Here is an 18,288-nt window from a genome sequence, read left to right as displayed (position 1 = left end):
CTAAGCCAGTATCACCTTGATACCAAAGCCAGGAAAAGGACACAACAAAAAAATACTACAGACCAATATCCCTTAAGAATATAGATCCAGGGCGGTGCCCGTGGCTCAGTCGGTAAGGCGCCAGCCCCATATACTGAGGGTGGTGGGTTCAAACCCGGCCCCAGCCAAACTGCAACCAAAAAATAGCTGGGTGTTGTGGCGGGCACCTGTAGTCCCAGCTACTCGGGAGGCTGAGGCAAGAGAATCGCTTAAGCCCAGGAGTTGGAGGTTGCTGTGAGCTGTGTGAGGCCACGGCACTCTACCGAGGGCCATAAAGTGAGACTCTGTCTCTACAAAAAAAAAAAAAAAAAAAAAAGAATATAGATCCAAAATTCTCAGTAAAATTCAATTTTTTTTTTTTTTTTAGAGACTTTGTCGCCCTCAGTAGATTGCCATGGTGTCACAGCTCACAGCAACCTCCAGCTCTTGGGCTTAGGCGATTCTCTTGCCTCAGCCTCTCAAGTAGCTGGGACTACAGGCGCCTGCCAGAACGCCCAGCTATTTTCGTTGTTGTTGTTGTTGCAGTTTGGCAGGGGCTGGGTTCAAACCCACCACCCTGGGTATATGGAGCCAAAGCCCTACTCACTGTGCCACAGGCACAGCCCAATTCTATTTTTTTTTTCTTCTCTTTTTTGAGACAGAGCCTCAAGCTGTCACCCGGGTAGAGTCCCAATGGCATCACAGCTCACAGCAACCTCCAACTCCTGGGCTCAAGCAATTCTCCTGCCTCTGCCTCCCTAGTAGCTGGGACTACAGGTGCTCACCGCAACGTCCGGCTATTTTTTGGTCGCAGCCATCATTGTTGTTTGGCAGGCCTGGGCTGGATTCGAATCCGCCCAGCTCAGATGTATGTGGCTGGCGCCTTAGCTGCTTGAGCCATAGGCACCAAGCCTCTTTTCTTTCTTTCTTTCTTTTTTTTTTTTTTTAATTTGAGTCTCATCCTTAATGAAATTCTGGCAAACCAAATTCAGAAGGACATCAAAAAAGCTAATCCACTATGACCAAGTGGGCTTCATCCCAGGGATGCAAGGATAGTTCAAAGATGCAAATCTATAACGTGATTCATTACATAAACAGAAGCAAAAACAAAGACCTTATGATCATCTCTATGGATGCAGGGAAAGCATCACAAAATTTAGCACCCTTTTATGATAAGAACTCTTTTTTTTTTTTTGTAGAGACAGAGTCTCACTGTACCGCCCTTGGTAGAGTGCCGTGGCATCACACGGCTCACAGCAACCTCTAAGTCTTGGGCTTACGCGATTCTCTTGCCTCAGCTTCCCGAGCAGCTGGGACTACAGGCGCCCGCCACAACGCCCGGCTATTTTTTGGTTGCAGTTTGGCCGGGGCTGGGTTTGAACCCGCCACCCTCGGTATATGGGGCCGGCGCCCTACTCACTGAGCCACAGGCGCCGCCCATGATAAGAACTCTTAACAAAATAGTCATAGATAGAAAATACCTCAAAATTATAAAAGCCATTTGCCACAAACCCACAGCCCACATCCTACTGAACAGGGAAAAACTGAAAACATTCCCACTTAGATCTGGAACTAGACAAGGCTGACCACTATCACCACACCACTGTAGTCTAGCTTAGGCAAACGAGTGACAGTCTGTCTCAAAATAAACAAACAAGCAAGCAAACATACATCAAACAAGGCTCTTGACAGTGCCAGGCAACACAGGTTCTCTTCCCTTATTCCCTGGAAGCTCTAGAGAGCATGAGCCCACAGGCTGGAAAAAGCCTCACCATTTGACAGCAGTCTCTTGAGCAGACACAGAAATAAATACTCGAGTAGAATTCTCAGTAGGACTCGGTGTTTGGGGACCATTTGTGCTCTGTAAGAAGGCAGTAATGGTTTTGCCAACACACAGTACTGTTTCCCAGGTTACCCCTCTCCCTTAATGTTCCTGTCTTGATCCTACCTGAAGGACAGCATTGGCATAGTCATTGGCCTTTATATTATTCAGCCCCACGATACCCGGCAGGTAAGTGGTACCATCATATGCCCGGGATAATTTGGCTTGCTTGTCCAAATTTGCAATCTGCTGCTTTGTGAAAGTGGGCTTCAATACATACTGCAAAGGAAAAAAAAAATGTAAGTTGTTTTGGAGTTATGAACAAAGTTCATAAAATACAATGGCAAATTTCTGCAAAAAAACACAAAATACTTAGTCATGAAAGTCTCACTGCACACCTAAAAGGGCCCCAACCAATATGTATAAAGACCAAAGTAACATGGGTAGGTCTCCCCCACATTACTAATCTATAAGGGGATTTCTCTGTTTAGCCCCATATCACTAAATCCCAGGTCTGCCCTCAGACTTCAGGTGTGGTCAACTCCACGATAACTACCAGACACTATGGGACACTTAAGTCTCAGAGGGCAGCAAGAGTCTAAGCCTCAGGTAGCTAGAGAGCCTCCTCTCTCTGACTAGGACTGAGGATCTCTGTGCTGCCCTAGGACTAGAGGAGCAGGGTCATACTTCCCCAGTTATGACAGTCATTAAGTCACAGACTAGATATAGGTCATTACAAACTTGCTTCAAAACCCTGAATTCATTGCAGTTTCTCCCTCTAAAAATACTGTCCATAACTATTTTGACCTTAATTTTTTTTTTTTTTTTTTTTTTGAGACAGAGCCTCAAGCTGTTGCCCTGGGTAGAGTGCTGTGGCATCACAGCTCACAGCAACCTCCAACTCCTGGATTCAAGCGATTCTCCTAACTCTGCCTCCCAAGTAGTGGGGAATACAGGCGCCTGCCACAGTGCCCAGCTAGTTTTTGTTGCAGTTTGGCTGGGGCCAGGTTTGAACCTGCCACCCTGGGTATATGGGACTGGCACCCTACTCACTGAGCCACAGGCGCTGCCCACATTCATAAATTTCTTGTTAAACTTTGCAAAAGTCAAACGAAATCAAGGACATAGTAGTCCAAGTTTATGGGGATAATGCCATGAAGAAAATAGCAGTGTACAAATGGATTTAACTGTTTTCTCAGGGGAGAGAAAGCATCGCTAATGAAGAGAGGTCAGGGTGACCAGTAATGAGCAGAGCTGATGAAAACATTGCAAAAATTCATCAAATTGTGCATCAAAATCGTTGACTGTGAGAAGCACAACAGACCAAGTAAACATCCATAGGGAGACAGGAAAATCTTTTTTTTGTTTTTGAGACACAGTCTTGTTTTGTCACTCAGGCTAGAGGCCTGTTGACCTTAGCCCTAGCTCAAAGTAAGCTAGAATTCCAGGGTTTAAGCATTCCTTCTGTCTCAGCCTCCTGAATAGCTGGGACCTCATGAGCCACGACACCCAGCTAAATTTTTTCTGTTTTTAGTAGAAACAGAGTCTCATTTTGCTCAGGTTGGTTTCAAACTCCTGACCTCAAGTGTTCCTCCTGCTTTAGCCAGTTAGGAAAACCTTTTTTTTTTTTTTAAGAGACAGAGTCTCACTTTGTTGCCCTCAGTAGAATGCTATGGCATCACAACGCACAGCAACCTCCAGCTCCTGGGCTTAGGCAATTCTCTTGCCTGACCCTCCCAAGTAGCTGGGACTATAGCCGCCCACCACAATGCCCAGCTATTTTTTTTGTTATTGTAGTTTGGCTGGGCCAGGTTCAAATCAGCCACCCTCAGTATATGGGGGTGGCCCCCTACTCACTGAGCTACAGGTGCCACCCCAGTTAGGAAAATCTTAACTGAAAATCTTGGCTCTTTCATCACAACAATGCACCAGCTCATACAATACTATCTATGAAGGAATTTTTAGTCAGGAAACAAAAACTGTATAGGAACCCCCCCCACCCTCCTCACTTTTTTCTTTATCCAGAGATAAATGAACTATTGAAAGAAGACATTTTGATGACATTCAAGACATCAAGGAAAATCTGATAACTTTGGTGGCCATTCCGGAAAGAGGTCCAAAATTGCTTTGAAGGATAGACTAGGCACTGGGGTCAGTGCATAGTTTGCCAAGAGGAGTACTTCAAGGGTGACCAGAGTGATATTCGGCCATGAGATATGTAGCACTTTTTCTAGGACAAATTCATGAACTTAATTGTCAGACCTCGTATAATCAAAAGTAGCCAGGAATTGCTATATGGGCCTGGTATCTACTGTCCTATGCCACACTCAGTTCACATCCCAATTCTCATACCTCAGAAGGTGGAAGGGTAACTTATTCCACAAAAATGTTTTAATCTTGATAGAAAGGAGCCATATTTCCTTCAGTCCCAGTCCTTCATGTTAAAAGCAGAAATGACAAGTAGACTGCAAACCACAGGCCACAATTATGAACTCTGACCTCCTTACATGGTTTACCTGATTCTTCCCAAAAGGAAAGTAGCCTCTCCAAGCCCAAAGGGACTGAGATTTTTCCCTGAACTTAGGTGGATCAGTTCCACCCAGGAACTCTGGGATCACTCACAAAAGAACTGGTCACAAACCAGCCTTGTTGGATACAAACCGTGATATCCTCCAATGAGGAATCGATGATCTCATAGTTGTCTGGAAGGCAGTAAAATTTAAGAGTGTGGAGGTTGAGGAAGACATGGTGGCTAAACTGGACACTATGAATGTAGGCATGAGACTTCAAACCCCGGCCTGCAGGAAGAGAGAAAGGCTGTAAGAAAAAGGCAGATCCTAGAAAGGCAAAGATCAGGTTTGCTTTTCCTTTAGTTATTTTCTACTGGAACACATTAACATCAATAAAAACAAACAGTACTCCATTCATGAATCTCTCACATGAACTTCTCTCATAATAAAAATTAGCAAGAAAGAAAAGCACATTGGTAACCTTAATTCCTAGACAGCATGGCATTGGTTGAGGAAAGAAATTTTAATATGAAATATATACAACATATACATATACAAGCTAGCTTCTTTTTTTTTTTTGAGACAAGAGTCTTATTATGTCGCCCTCGGTAGAGTGCTGTAGTATCATAGCTCACAGCAACTTCAAACTCTTGGGCTTAGGTGATTCTCTTGCTTTGGCCTCCCAAGTAGCTGGGACTACAGGTGCCCGCCACAACACCCGGCTAGAGCTAGCTTCATATATATCTGAAATAAGAAATATCTATGTAGGGTGGTGCCTGTGGCTCAGTGAGTGGGGCGCCGGCCTCATGCGCCGAGGGTGGCAGGTTTAAACCCAGCCCTGGCCAAACTGCAACAAAAAGGTGGCTGGGTGTTGTGGTGGGCCCCTGTGGTCCCAGCTGCTCCAGAGGCTAAGGCAAGAGAATCGTATAGGCCCAGAAGTTGGAGGTTGCTGTGAGCCGTGTGACCTGATGGTACTCTGCCTGAGGGTGGTACAGTGAGACTCTGTCTTTACAAAAAAAATAAAAGTAAACTAAAAAAAAAAAGAAAGAAATATCTATGTATACAGTATATATGATGTGTGCACATACACACACATAGACATATCCTATGACAATCCATCATCACTCCACCCTGGAAGTGCCCACATTCAGGAAAATCCTTTGTTCATGTTGTTACTCCTTTCTAAAATCTTAAATCTCTCTCTTTTAACCATTCAAATTCTATTATGACCTGCCAATTCACCTCACCTTCTCCATGAACTCAAGAAAACATTCCAACATTGATCTTTGCATTTGAACTCCTGCGGCTTTTATTTCTACTTGGTGCCACAGTCTAGCAGTAATTTTTATCAATTTGCTGAGTTTTTTTAATGTGTCAACCTTGACTCCTTATAAGAGCAAAGAATGTAGTTTATATTTCTTTTGAATCCCCCACTGTACTATGTACATAATGTTTGCTTGGTCTGATGAACTAAAAAAATAGATTATCAGAAAAGAACAGAATTAAAAAGTCCATAGAGCAGGCCAGGTGCAGTGACTCAGGCCTGCAATCCTAACACCCTGGGAGGCTGAGGCAGGTGGATTGTCTGAGCTCACAAGTCAGAGACCAGCCTGAACTAGAACAAGACCTCGTGGCATTGTGGCAGGCACCTGTAGTCCCAGCTAGTTGGGAGGCTGAGGCAAGAAAATTGCTTAAGCCCATGAGTTTGAGGTTGCTGTGAACTGTGACACTACAGCACTCTACTGAGGGTGACAAAGTAAGACTCTGTCTCAAAAAAAAAAGTCCAGGCGGCGCCTGTGGCTCAAGGAGTAGGGCGCCGGTCCCATATGCCGGAGGTGGTGGGTTCAAACCCAGCCCCGGCCAAAAAAAAAAAAGTCCACAGGGTGGCGCCTGTGGCTCAAGGAGTAGGGCACCGGCCCCATATGCCAAGGGTGGCAGGTTTGAACTCAGCTCCGGCCAAAAACTGCAACAACAACCAAAAAAAAAAATTTATTTAAATAAATAAATAAATAAAAGTCCACTGAGCAAAAGGATTTTCAAAAACAATAACAACAAAAAAAGTAAGCATCAAAAAAAAAAAAAAATTAGAGGTTCAGAAATTCAGAGTCTTAAAAAAAAAAAAAAATCCAGAGTCTAGCTGAGTATAGTGGCTTGTACCTATAATCTTAGCTACTCAGGAGGCTAAGGTAGAAGAATTGTTTTGAGTCCAGGAATATAAGACCAGCCTGGACAACATAACTAGGATCTAGGATACCTCTCAAAAAAATAAACAAATTATATTTTTTATAAAAGAAATACAGAGTCTCTGTGATCAGTCTTTTCTTCAGGTTTTGACAGAAAATTTCCTATTGGTTTTCTAAGAGTATTTTAATTTCCTGGAAACAAAGATAGAGATCATTAGACATCATTCCAGAGAACAGTTTATTTTCTTTAAAAAAAAAAAAAAAAAAAAGTCTGCCTGAAAACTTAACAAGTTTAAAATTCATAGCATTTATTTACCCTGAAAGTACTTGCCACACACCAGACAGGCATACGCATTGATATGCGAGAGAGAGATAGAACACAGCTTCTCGAAGTCAAAATCCAGTACACTCCTAAGAGAACCAAAACAAAACAGAAAAAAAAAATTAATAGAGATAGATATCTAGGAAGGCACCCACATGAAGCAATGTTGGCTGTTATGTTCCACAACACCACACAGCATCCTTCAGGATGGTTCAACAACCACATGCAAACTGTGGTAAGCACTGCTAATTCTTCACTTATACCCATCAAACCCCAAAGCAGTATTGCGGTGTCTCAACCTGACACACAATGCCCACAAGCCTCTTTCTCGTCAGTATTTGCAACCAATCAAGGACCTGCCACTGAAGGCACCTTCCTCATTTAAGTCAGATTTAAGTAACAGGGCCCCCAACAGCATTCCAGGAATGTGAGGACATTAAAAAAGAGTGAACAAATCCTCTATAAAAGAAAAATGTATTTTTGGGGTGATGCCTGTGGCTCCATGAGTAGGGCACTGGCACCATATACTAAGGGTGGTGGGTTTGAACCCTGCCCAGGCCAGCAAAACATCAATGACAACTGCAACAAAAAAATAGCCAGGCGTTGTGGTGGGCACCTGTACTCCCAGCTACTCGGGAGGCTGAGGCAAGAGAATCGCCTAAGCCCAAGAGCTGGAGGTTGCTGTGAGCTGTGATGACATAGCACTCTACTGAGGGCGACAAAGTGAGACTCTGTCTCTAAAAAAAAAAAAAAAGAAAAGAAAAATGTATTTTTGTACATAAAAATTAATGAGAAGCCTAAAGAATTTTAGGGGTATATCTACAAATAGATCTGTGTTCAAGTGCAAAGTAATGGTTCATGAGTGCTAGGCAGTAAGGAACAAAAACTTTGCCTCCACTGAATCCTCATTAAGGCAAATGGACTTCTCAAATATCAACTCCTAATGAATTGGTAATGATCCCATAGCACCGTATTGTCTAATAAAGGGGCCACTAGACCCAAGTAACTACTGACAATTAAATTCAAAACACAGTTAACCCTGGGCAGGGAATAGTGGCTCATGCCTATGACCTCAGTGCTTTGGAAGGCTAAGTAGGAAGGATCACTTGAGGCCAAGAGTTCAAGACCAGCCTGGGCAACACAGTAACACCCTATTTTTAGAAAAATTAGCCAAGTATGGTGGTACACACCTATAGCCCCAGCTATATAGACTAAGGGAGATATCACTTGAGTTCACGGTTACAGTGAGCTATATTAGTGCTACTGCACTTCAGCCTGGGCAACAGAGCAAGACCTCATCTCTTAATAAAACAATACAAAGGTGGCATCTGTGGCTCAGTGGGTAGGACACTGGCCCCATATACCGAGGGTAGCAGGTTCAAACCCAGCCCCAGCCAAACTGCAACAAAAAAATAGCCAGGCATTGTGGCAGGTGCCTGTAGTCCCAACAACTCAGGAGGCTGAGGCAAGAGAATCACCTAAGTCCAGGAGTTGGAGGTTGCTGTGAGCTGTGTGATGCCACAGCACTCTAGCAAGGGCGATGAAGTAAGACTCTGTCTCTACAAAAAAAATAAAAACAAAATACAAGCTCAGCACCCATAGCTCAGCGGTTAGGGAGCAGGCCACATACACCAGGGTTGGGGGGTTTGAACCGGGCCCAGGCTCGCTAAACAACAATGACAACTACTACAACAAAAAGATAGCCAGGGCTCAGAGCCTGTAGCTCAGCGGCTAGGGCGCTGGCCACATACACGAGAGCTGGCAGGTTCTAACCCAGCATGGGCCTGCCAAACAGCTATGACAACTACAACAAAAAAATAGCCAGGCATTGTGGCGGGTGCCTGTAGTTCCAGCTACTTGGGAGAATAAGGCAAGAGATGGGAGGATGAGACAAGAGAATCGCTTAAGCCTAGGCATTTGATGTTGCTGTGAGCTGTGACGCCATAGCACTCTGCCGAGGGCAAAATAGTTAAGACTGTCTCAAAAATAAATAAAATTAAAAATCAATACAGGCCAGGCAAGGTGGCTCACGCCTGTAATCCCAACACTCTGGGAGGCCGAGGCGGGTGGATTGCCTGAGTTCACAGGTTCAAGACCATCCTACCAGAGTGAGACCTTGTCCTTAAAAATAGCCAGGTGTTGTGGTGGGCACCTTAGTCCCAGCTACTCAGGAGGCTGAGGCAAGAGAATGATTTGAGCCCAAGAGTTTGAGTTTGCTGTGAGAAGTTTGAGAAGCCACGGCACTCTACCGAGGGCAACAAAATGAGATTCTGTCTCAAAAAAAATAAATAAATAAATAAATATATATATATATATATATATATATGGTCAACCCTTGGTATCCACAAGATTGGTTCTAAGACCCCTGCAGATACTAAAATCCACAATGCTCGTCCCTTACAATTGGCTCTCCATATCTGCAGGTTCCACATTCCCCATTACAGAGTGCCAACTTAATCAAATAAAATTTAAAATTCAGTTCCTCCATTGCACAAGGCAAATTTCAAATGCTCAACAGCCAGATGTGGCTTGTGCCTAACACAATAAACAAGTCTTATAGAGAGCAATTCCATGACTACAGAAAGTTCTACTAGACAGCATTACTCTAGAAAATAGATTGGAAAGCATTCTAACATGCCATCTGGGAATCAGAGAAAAGAATACCAAGATAAGGTCAACTGCCTCTGCTTGCAAACAAATCTTTGTTTTGGTTTGTTTTTTTTTTTTCTGAATCCCAGGTACCTAGAATAATACCTAGTAATAGTGGGTGCTCGATAAATACTTAAATTTGCTACTATGATTTTAAAGACAGTATGTGTCCCATTATTCCAGCATACAAACTCAAAATCAACTAAAAGGTCCTCAAGCATGTGCCCACCCTTGAACAACATGTGCTCTGACACGTTTACAACATGTACTTCTGCCATTAAATTGACAGGTGGCACCCATAGCTCAGCGGGTAGGGCTCCGGCCTTACACACCAAGGCTGGCTACTTCGAACTCAGCTGGGCCAGTTAAAATAATGACAACTGCAACAACAAAAAAAAAATAGCTGGGTGTTGTGGCAGGCACCTGTAGTCCCAGCTACAGGGTAGGCTGAGGCAAGAGAATTGCTTAAGTCCAAGAGTTTGAGGTTGCTGTGGGCTGTGATGCCACGGCACTCTACCCAAAGTGACAGCTTGAGACTCTGTCTCAAAAAAAAAAAAAAAAAAAATCGACAGACAACAGTTATTAAATAATGCAAGAAGCACAATTTTCTGGGGCAAAAATCTTTAAAAAGTAAACTTTGTCAATGTTATTCAATGTACATTCCAAAGAATTTTCTGCATAGATTTCACTGTTCTTTTGCTAGCCTCAGTATCTCTGTCCTACTGACCTGTTAATGGTGTCCAGGTATGGGCAATGGCGGCTCCTTCGGTCCTCAGAATCCTCTCGGCCATTCCTCGCTAAAAGGAAAATCATCACAGGCTTTGAAAATGGGAAACCTGTACTCAGGGTCAGCTAACAATATAAACAAAGGAACACAGAAATGAGAAAAACTAATCAAGATGAGTGATTTTTCAGGTAGAACAACGTCCAAAAAAAGGCCATTAATGGAACAAGCCACAAACTGGGATAATATATTTGGTATACACATGACCAATAAAAGTTTTGTTTGCAAGTTATATTAAAAACAAACCCATGAGCCAGGCATGGTGGCTCATGCCTGAAATCCTAGCACTCTGGGAGGCCAAAGCAGGTGGATTGCCCAGAGCTCAGGAGTTTGGAAACCAGCCTGAGCAAGAAGGAAATGCTGTCTCTAAAAACAGCTGGTCATTGGGGCAGACACCTGTAGTTCCAGCTCCTTGGGAGGCTGAGTCAAGAGGATCACTTGAGGCCGGTACCTGTGGCTCAAGGAGTAGGGCCCTGGCCCCATATACTAGAGGTGGTGGGTTCAAATCCAGCCCTAGCCAAAAACTGCAACCAAAAAAAAAAAAAAAACAAAGGATCACTTGAGCCCAAATTTGAGGTTTCTGTGAGCTATGATGCCATGGCACTCTACCGAGGGTGACAGAATGAGACTCTCTCTCAAAAAAAAAAAAATATATAATATAAATCCCATGGAACATAAAAAGTATCATGAAACGTATTACAGATACCAAGATGAACTAAATGTAGCATTGGGGCTGTTCCCCAAGTCAATTTCCAAAAGGCAAGGGAAAGGCAATCCCTGCACAAAGTGGCTTGTCTTACAGCAGAGAGGAACCCTAGGATTAGAAAACATGCACTTTTGGCTTGGCGCCTGTAGCTTACGTGGCTAGCGCGCCAGCCACATACACTGGAGCTGGCCAGTTTGAATCCAGCCCGGGCCTGCCAAACAACAATGACAACTACAAACAACAATGACAACTACAATCAAAAAAGGGCCGGGCGTTGTGGTGGGCGCTTGTAGTCCCAGCTGCTTGGAAGGCTGAGGCAAGAGAATAGCTTAATCCCAGGAGTTTGAGGTTGCTGTGAGCTGCGACGCCACAGCACTCCACGCAGGATGACGGCTTAAGACTCTGTCTCAAAAAAAAAAAAAAAGAAAAGAAAACATGCACTTTTATAACACTGTGGGCTTGCCTCCCCTTTATTTTGTAGGGGTACAAAACATTTCCTCAACATACCAAGGTTTCCTCTGCCTCCCAAGATTGTTCCTTGATAGACAGTCTGGTTGAAGTATGTGCAGAAACTCCAGAGATCAAAGAATTGTCTCCTGACTTTATTTGGCTTAAAAAGTGGTATACAACCAGTACTTTAGTGCAAGAACCAAGCGCTCAAACTCTCCACTCTGAACAGTCTGATTCCAGAAATTACAACAGGACACCACAGCTTAAAGCTTTTGTAAAAACGAAAGGGAGTGACACCTGTAAAATAGCACTAACATTGCGCTGTGCACAACGTCACGTTGGACATTCTATAAAGGGAAGCTGCTGCTGTTGTTAGGAATGTTGTCTGTCGCCGAGTCTAGGTCCCACCCACCTCCCACCCCCCACCGCCGTCCCAGCAAGGAAGTAGCGGGAGGCTGGAGAGAGAAAGAACCTAAGGATGGAATTCGCGCCCGGCCCATCCCGGCTCCTCGCACCTCGCACCTCCCGCTCAGGCTCCGAGTCCTCGTCCGCCTCACGCTCCCGTTTCACCCGCACCGCTGGGAAGGCAGGAGCCAGGGCCTCACGCGCGCTCGCCGGCTCTACCTCCCGCTTCACGCGCACCGGGCTGTTCCGAGAGCTCGTCGTCTCGGGCTCCCGCTCTCGATCTCGCTCCCGCTTAACGCGACCTGAGCTGCTCCGGGACTCGGACTCACGCTTCCCGCGAGTGGAACCCCGAGACTCCCGCTTGGACCGGCTGGACATCTCCGCTACCGGCCGAGCGGCCCTGCACAAGCCCCAGGCACGCCAGAGCGCGCAGCACACGGCCAATCAGAAGGGGAGCTACAAATTCCTCTACGAGTCGCCACTGGGGACAAATCAAGCGGCTGGAAATTTATGTGAAGTGCGGCTTATCCAGGCGCCCTGGCCTCGGCGCACGCACCTGAGAACCTTCCGTGGGCCTACTGCCACTTTACCCGTCATATCCAGCTTAAAGAGATAGGAACCTTTTACCAGCTATTAAGTTTTTTTCCTTAAAAGAAGCTGCTGTTCTGCCGTACATTTCCTCAACATACTTGGTGCCTCGACAAATCTCGCATGTTCTCACTCATATGAGGGAACTAAATATTAACAACAATTAATCTACTGGAGACGGAGAGTAGAATTAGAGTCACCAGAGGCTGGGAAGAGTTATCAGGGATTGGGGGGAAGGGGCGACTGGAGGGGGAGGGCAGAGATAAAATGGGGATGCAAAATTATCATTTAGATAGAGAATGAACAATATTTGATAGCACAAGAAAGTGACTCTAATTAACAGTAAGTTAGGGCATACTTTTTTTTTTCTTTTGAGACAGACTCTCTGTCACCCTGGGTAGAGTGCCGTGGCATTCTACCTCACAAGCTCAAACTCTTAGGCTTGAGTTATCCTCTTGCCTCAGCCTCCCCAGTAACTGGGACTACAGGCTCCCGCCACAACACGCAGCTAATTTTTCTATTTGTAGTAGAGACAGGGTCTTGCTCTTGCTCAAGCTAGTCTCCACTTCCCGAGCTCAGGCGATGCACTGCCTCTGCCTCCCATAAGTGCTATAGAATTATAGACGTGAGTCACTGCGCCCTGCCTCGTTAGGGTGTACTTTAAAACAATAAAGAGTGAAACTGGAATATTTCTTTTTTTTCCCCCTTTTTTTTTTTTATTGTTGGGGATTCATTGAGGGTACAATAAGCCAGTTACACTAATTGAAACTGGAATATTTCTAACAACAACAGACAAATGCCAGGTGATGGATACCCCAATTACGCTGATTTGATTAATTCATTGTATGCCTGTATTAAAACATCACATGTACCCTATAAAGAGTACTATTGTGGGGTGGGGTCTTGGTGTGTGCCACACCTTTTGGGGGGCAAGACAGGATTGTAAGAAGGACTTTAACTAACAAATGCAATCAGTGTAACCTGTTTTCTTGTACCCTCAATGAATCCCCAACAATAAAAAAAGGAATACTATGGTGTACTCATAATTAAAATTTTTTCAAGAAATTAAATCAAAACATTTTTTAAAATTTTCTTTGTGCCTTTAAACCACTGTTGGTCCATCAATAGTCTCCCGCAGTCTCCGCAGCTCGGCTCGAAGGAGGGCCAGGAAACGCTCTGATTCCACTAGTACCCGGTTCTCGGGCATCGGATAACGCAAACGCCCCGCACAGGCGAGTTTCCCACGAGTCAATAAAGCTGTAACTCCAGGCCTGCTTGGAACTGCTGTGCTGGTTTGAACTCCTCCATTGACGTATAATTAGAATGCAGTAAACTATACGTTTAAGGCGTGCATGTGCTCGATTCTGGCTTATGGATACACCGGTGAAGCCACCACTACAAATCAAGGAAAGGCAGTTGCATAGGCCCTGGTAGGCCTCCGGGTCGCCTGGTCCGCATACCCCGAGGCTCCGGGAACCAGGGTCGCTCGGCGCCCGTCGGGCCCTCAGCTCCGCTAGTTGACTTCAGGTCTGCCTCGGCTGTCAGGCTTCGGGACAGCGCCCTCCCTCGGCTCGCTCAGTAAAGTCGTACAGCTGAACCACAGCTTGGAGTTCTAATCGTGAACCCCTGAGTTTGACTTTTTTTTTTTGTAGAGACAGAGTCTCACTGTACCGCCCTCGGGTAGAGTGCCATGGCGTCACACGGCTCACAGCAACCTCTAACTCTTGGGCTTACGCGATTCTCTTGCCTCAGCCTCCCGAGCAGCTGGGACTACAGGCGCCCGCCACAACGCCCGGTTATTTTTCTGTTGCAATTTGGCCGGGGCTGGGTTTGAACCCGCCACCCTCGGCATATGGGGCCGGCGCCCTACTCACTGAGCCACAGGCGCCGCCCCAAGAATCGGCTGGGCCGGTGTCTCACGCCTGTAATCCTAGTACTCTGGGAGGCTGAGGCCAAGAATGAGACCCTGTCTCTACTAAAAACAAAAATTAGTGGGCCATGGTGGTGCATGCCTACTGTAGTCCCAGTACTAGGGAGGCTGAGGCAAGAGATTGAGGTTGCTGTGAGTTATGATGCCACGTCACTCTACCCATGGCGATAGAGTAAATAAAGACTCGAAAATTATACACGCTCTGGTCCCTGCACCCCCTGGGTCCTCTAGCAGCACAGTTAAGCCGGGGCGCGCAGTGGGCAGGCAGTGAGGCGCACCCCGCCCAGCACTCGTTTTGCCGCCTCACAACCCATTTGAGGTAGGTGCTCTCCATTTCCCCATATACGAATGAGGAAACCGAGGCACGGAGGGATTACGACGACAGCCAAGGTCACGCAGCTGGTGATTGTGTGTCACGGTATCCTATCACCAGAAAAGGGAAGGCTCCACAAGCGCCGAGTGTTGTTCATGGGTGACTAGCATTTTTTGGAACGTTCTGGCACGCCATCTGCAAGCCCAAGGTCTTTGTATTGGTAACACTACAAAGAAAACAAAAGCTCGCCCGCTTGGTGGAGCGAGCATGCTCCACCCTCACCCCCGCCGCCAACTCCGCGCGCGACTACGCGGGACCAGGCGGGTGTCCTGGGCCGGAAGTCAGGACGCGGGGTCGGAAGCTGTAAGCCGAACGATCGGAATTCTGCCTGCGGGTGGACGGCGGTTGGGGGCCGTTGCGGGCTGTGGCTCTGCACCTCCGGCTCCGAATGGAGGCGGGGTCTGGTCCCGGTTCTGGGCTCTGCTGCAAGCCTGGCGGGCGACTGGATATGAACCACGGCTTCGTGCACCATATCCGACGGAACCAGATCGCCCGGTACCGCCCCACTTTGCGCCGCCGCCGCCACCCCTGGTCCGGCCTGGCCCGGCCAGGCTGTCCCTGACTCCCGCCCGGCTCCCCGCAGGGACAACTACGATAAGAAGGTGAAGCAGGCGGCCAAGGAGAAGGTGAGGAGAAGACACACGCCCGCGCCGACGCGGCCCCGGAAGCCAGACCTGCAAGTGTACCTGCCGCGACATCGAGGTGAGGCCGCCCGCCCCGCCTGTCTCAAGCCCGCGCTCTCTTGCAACGCACTCCCCTTTTCTGTAGGGAAAAAAGCACTAATTATTCCCGAGGCTCAGCTTACTTCGCCTGTTCCCGGGACCTCCTCTTCAGCGCTCCCTGATCTCGGCTCAGTTTCTGCCCAAGAACTGGGAGGGCTCATGACCCCCAGTTAATTATCACTTGTTACATAGGGTACCTGAGAACTGGCAAGAAGTTGTTTTCTGGTTTGCCCCACTGTATTACATTATAGTGTGCTGCTCCACTACCGAGTAAAGAAAAAAGTGGCAGTTATAAGCAACCAGGACATAATTATGGAATGAATCTAGTAAATAGCCTTTTCCGAAGTTTCCCTGAGGCTTAGCGATCATAGTGGTTAATAAGTGACACTAGTCTTCCTACGCGGTAAACTGTAGATTGACTTATTGGGTCTTTTTAGAACCTCCTAAGATTAGAACTTTTATTTTCATTTCACAGTCAGGAAGTAGGCACTGAGAGGTCAAATAATATGCCAAAGATCTGAAAGCTAGTAAATGGCAGACCCTGGATTCGAACCTAGATAGAGCTCTATGTATCCTTTCACTGTCTTCCTATCCTACATGCTAGACAACCATTCATTATATACCTACTTTGTAACTGGATGTGCTGGCCCCAGAGCAAGTATACAAAGGTAAATAAAACTTCTAACTGGGCTCTGGAGCCAGTCACTTACAGCCAGGGTGGTGGTTTAGAACCCGGACCAGGGCCAGCTAAACGACAATGACAACTGCAACAAAAAATAGCCAGGCCCTGTGGTGGGCGCCTGTAGTCCCAGCTACTTGGGAGGCTGACGCAAGAGAATCGCTTTAAGCCCAAGTTTGAGGTTGCTGTGAGCTATGACGCCACGGTACTCTACCGAGGGCAACATAGTGAAACTCTGTCTCAAAAAAAAAAAAAAAAACTTATAATTTTTCTAAATTCTAAAACACCAAACACACACATTGGACCCATAAGAAGATTGGGATTTTCTTTGCAATATGTTTCCTGCATCATCTGTATAGGCAGGGGCTTCACCAGTGTCCCCCTCTTCCCTCTCACTGTGGTTCATCCTTCCAGATGCCTCTACCCACCAAGGCAACCCAGACTATGAAGAGTCCTGTGAAAGCAGCAGTAGTGGTGGCTCTGAGCTGGAGCCTTCTAGCCATCAGCTCTTCTGCTTAGAATATGAGGCGGACAGTGGAGAGGTCACATCAGTTATCGTGTATCAGGTATGCCTCATGGAAACAGCTACAGTCGGAAGGTCTTTGGCCATGGGAGAAATCACTGCAATACTCTGAGCTACTGTTTTCCCCAGGGCCAATGGGAAGTGTCTGCTCCACATAGGAGCACAAGACTGCTACGCAATGCTTTCAAGTACAACTCACTCCCATCATACAGTGATTCTCAGTGGCAGAGCTGGGAGGGCTCTTGGCCCCCAATTGAGAATCACTATTGCTGGGGCCTCCTGGGATATGACAGTTGTTGCCAAGAAATCTTGAGCCAAACAGAGTTTTATGAGAATATTGTAGGAACAGGGCAGGTCACCTCCTGGAAGAGGCCAGGCCCTGAGCTTCCTGACTCTTCCTCCATGTAGGACGATGACCCAGGAAAGGTGAGTGAGGAGGTGTCAGCACACACAGCTCTGGACCCACTCATGCGAGAGGCCCTCAAGTTGCGTATCCAAGAGGAGATTGCAAAGCGCCAGAGCCGACACTGACCTGATTGAAGGCATTCTCTCCAGGCTGGAATTTGCTGCTCTTCGACGAATTCTCCCATGGAGCTCAACCTTAGTCTGGGGGGGTGCCAGAACCAGTTTGATCTTGAGATCGGTGCTGCATCCATAAGAGTGTTACAGGACTACACCTGGCATCCCTTGCAGCCATTCTTTCTTATATGTTGGCCCATTTGCCTAGCCTAAAATTCTGGAACTTTCTGAGAATTTTGTTTAGCTAACTTCGTGATTTGGAAGCAGAGACTCCAGGGAGAGCCAGGGTTTGTGAAAGTTCATGTCAACGTGGTGCTTTCTCACTAAGATCATATGCCTGGCCACTACTATTTTGCCCAGCTCCATGAGCCATATTTGTTATTTTTGGTTCTTTTTGTGCGTGCTTCTGCTCTTCTATCCATATTTTCCTTGACCTTTTTTTTTTTTTTTAAGCTTTTTTTCTTTTCCCTCATCTTTTTGTCTCAGGTACAACCTATTAGGTCTCCACCTCTGCACCCTCAACATGACTGTACCTCCAGCTGCTCAGGACTTTGGAGGTGTGGGGTTCTGGGGATTTACCTTTCTAACAAGCTTTCCAAATAATTCTGATACCAATAAAATGGGAGACTTCTGTTTTCAAAACCTACTTGCAAGCATGTTTCCCTCCCCTTCCATGGCTTTTTCAAGTTTTTTTTCAAGTTTCTCATATGTTCCACTGCTTTGCACTGTCCAGCTAGGAGAATTAGACAGAAGATGTCAGAGCTAAATTATAAGGATTCTTTTTAAGAGACAAGGTCTCACTATGTTGCTGCCCAAGGTGGGCTCAAGTAATTCTCCTTCAGACTTCAAGTAGCTATGATTTAACCTGCAAAGACTTCTTGTGACAAACCTACCTTGGCTTCAGGCTACAAAATTCCACCTTTGGACCTCATCTCTAGCTGTGAAGAGACTGTTCTTTGCTCAGACTAAAGGGGAATTACCAAAACAAGCTTAGAACTGACTCCAATTGTGATTTAACGGTTGAACATCCATCTAAAGGGAAATTCAACATTAGGAATAATTGCCTGATTGGAGCTGTAGTTGCAAAAACCAAAAGTCCTGAACA

The 18,288-nt window shown here is 46.2% G+C and overlaps 2 protein-coding genes across 2 annotated transcripts in view; one reads left to right on the top strand and one right to left on the bottom strand.

The window, feature by feature from the left end:
• The window catches only part of USP39 (ubiquitin specific peptidase 39), a 36,382-nt gene extending 23,723 nt beyond the window's left edge, over positions 1-12,659 (bottom strand). Inside the window, exons 1-5 of the mRNA XM_053586795.1 lie at positions 11,960-12,659; positions 10,232-10,301; positions 6,850-6,944; positions 4,502-4,638; positions 1,967-2,119 (exon numbers count right to left, since the gene is read on the bottom strand). Of these exons, the coding sequence (XP_053442770.1) occupies positions 1,967-2,119; positions 4,502-4,638; positions 6,850-6,944; positions 10,232-10,301; positions 11,960-12,227 (723 nt within the window). The 5' untranslated portion in view covers positions 12,228-12,659. The remainder of the gene's footprint in view (positions 1-1,966; positions 2,120-4,501; positions 4,639-6,849; positions 6,945-10,231; positions 10,302-11,959) is intronic.
• Positions 12,660-15,008: 2,349 nt separating this feature from the next.
• C4H2orf68 (chromosome 4 C2orf68 homolog) lies at positions 15,009-17,651 on the top strand. The gene is made up of 4 exons (XM_053586822.1): positions 15,009-15,235; positions 15,324-15,442; positions 16,556-16,707; positions 17,073-17,651. The coding sequence occupies exons 1-4, from the start codon at positions 15,129-15,131 to the stop codon at positions 17,193-17,195; spliced, it is 501 nt and encodes a 166-aa protein (XP_053442797.1). The 5' UTR covers positions 15,009-15,128; the 3' UTR covers positions 17,196-17,651.
• Positions 17,652-18,288: the final 637 nt, after the last annotated feature.

This window comes from Nycticebus coucang, chromosome 4 (genome assembly GCF_027406575.1).
Source record: "Nycticebus coucang isolate mNycCou1 chromosome 4, mNycCou1.pri, whole genome shotgun sequence".
Lineage (NCBI taxonomy): Eukaryota > Metazoa > Chordata > Mammalia > Primates > Lorisidae > Nycticebus > Nycticebus coucang.
The sequence above is the reverse complement of the archived record's forward strand: the minus strand, read 5'-3'. Positions and strand labels throughout refer to the sequence as shown.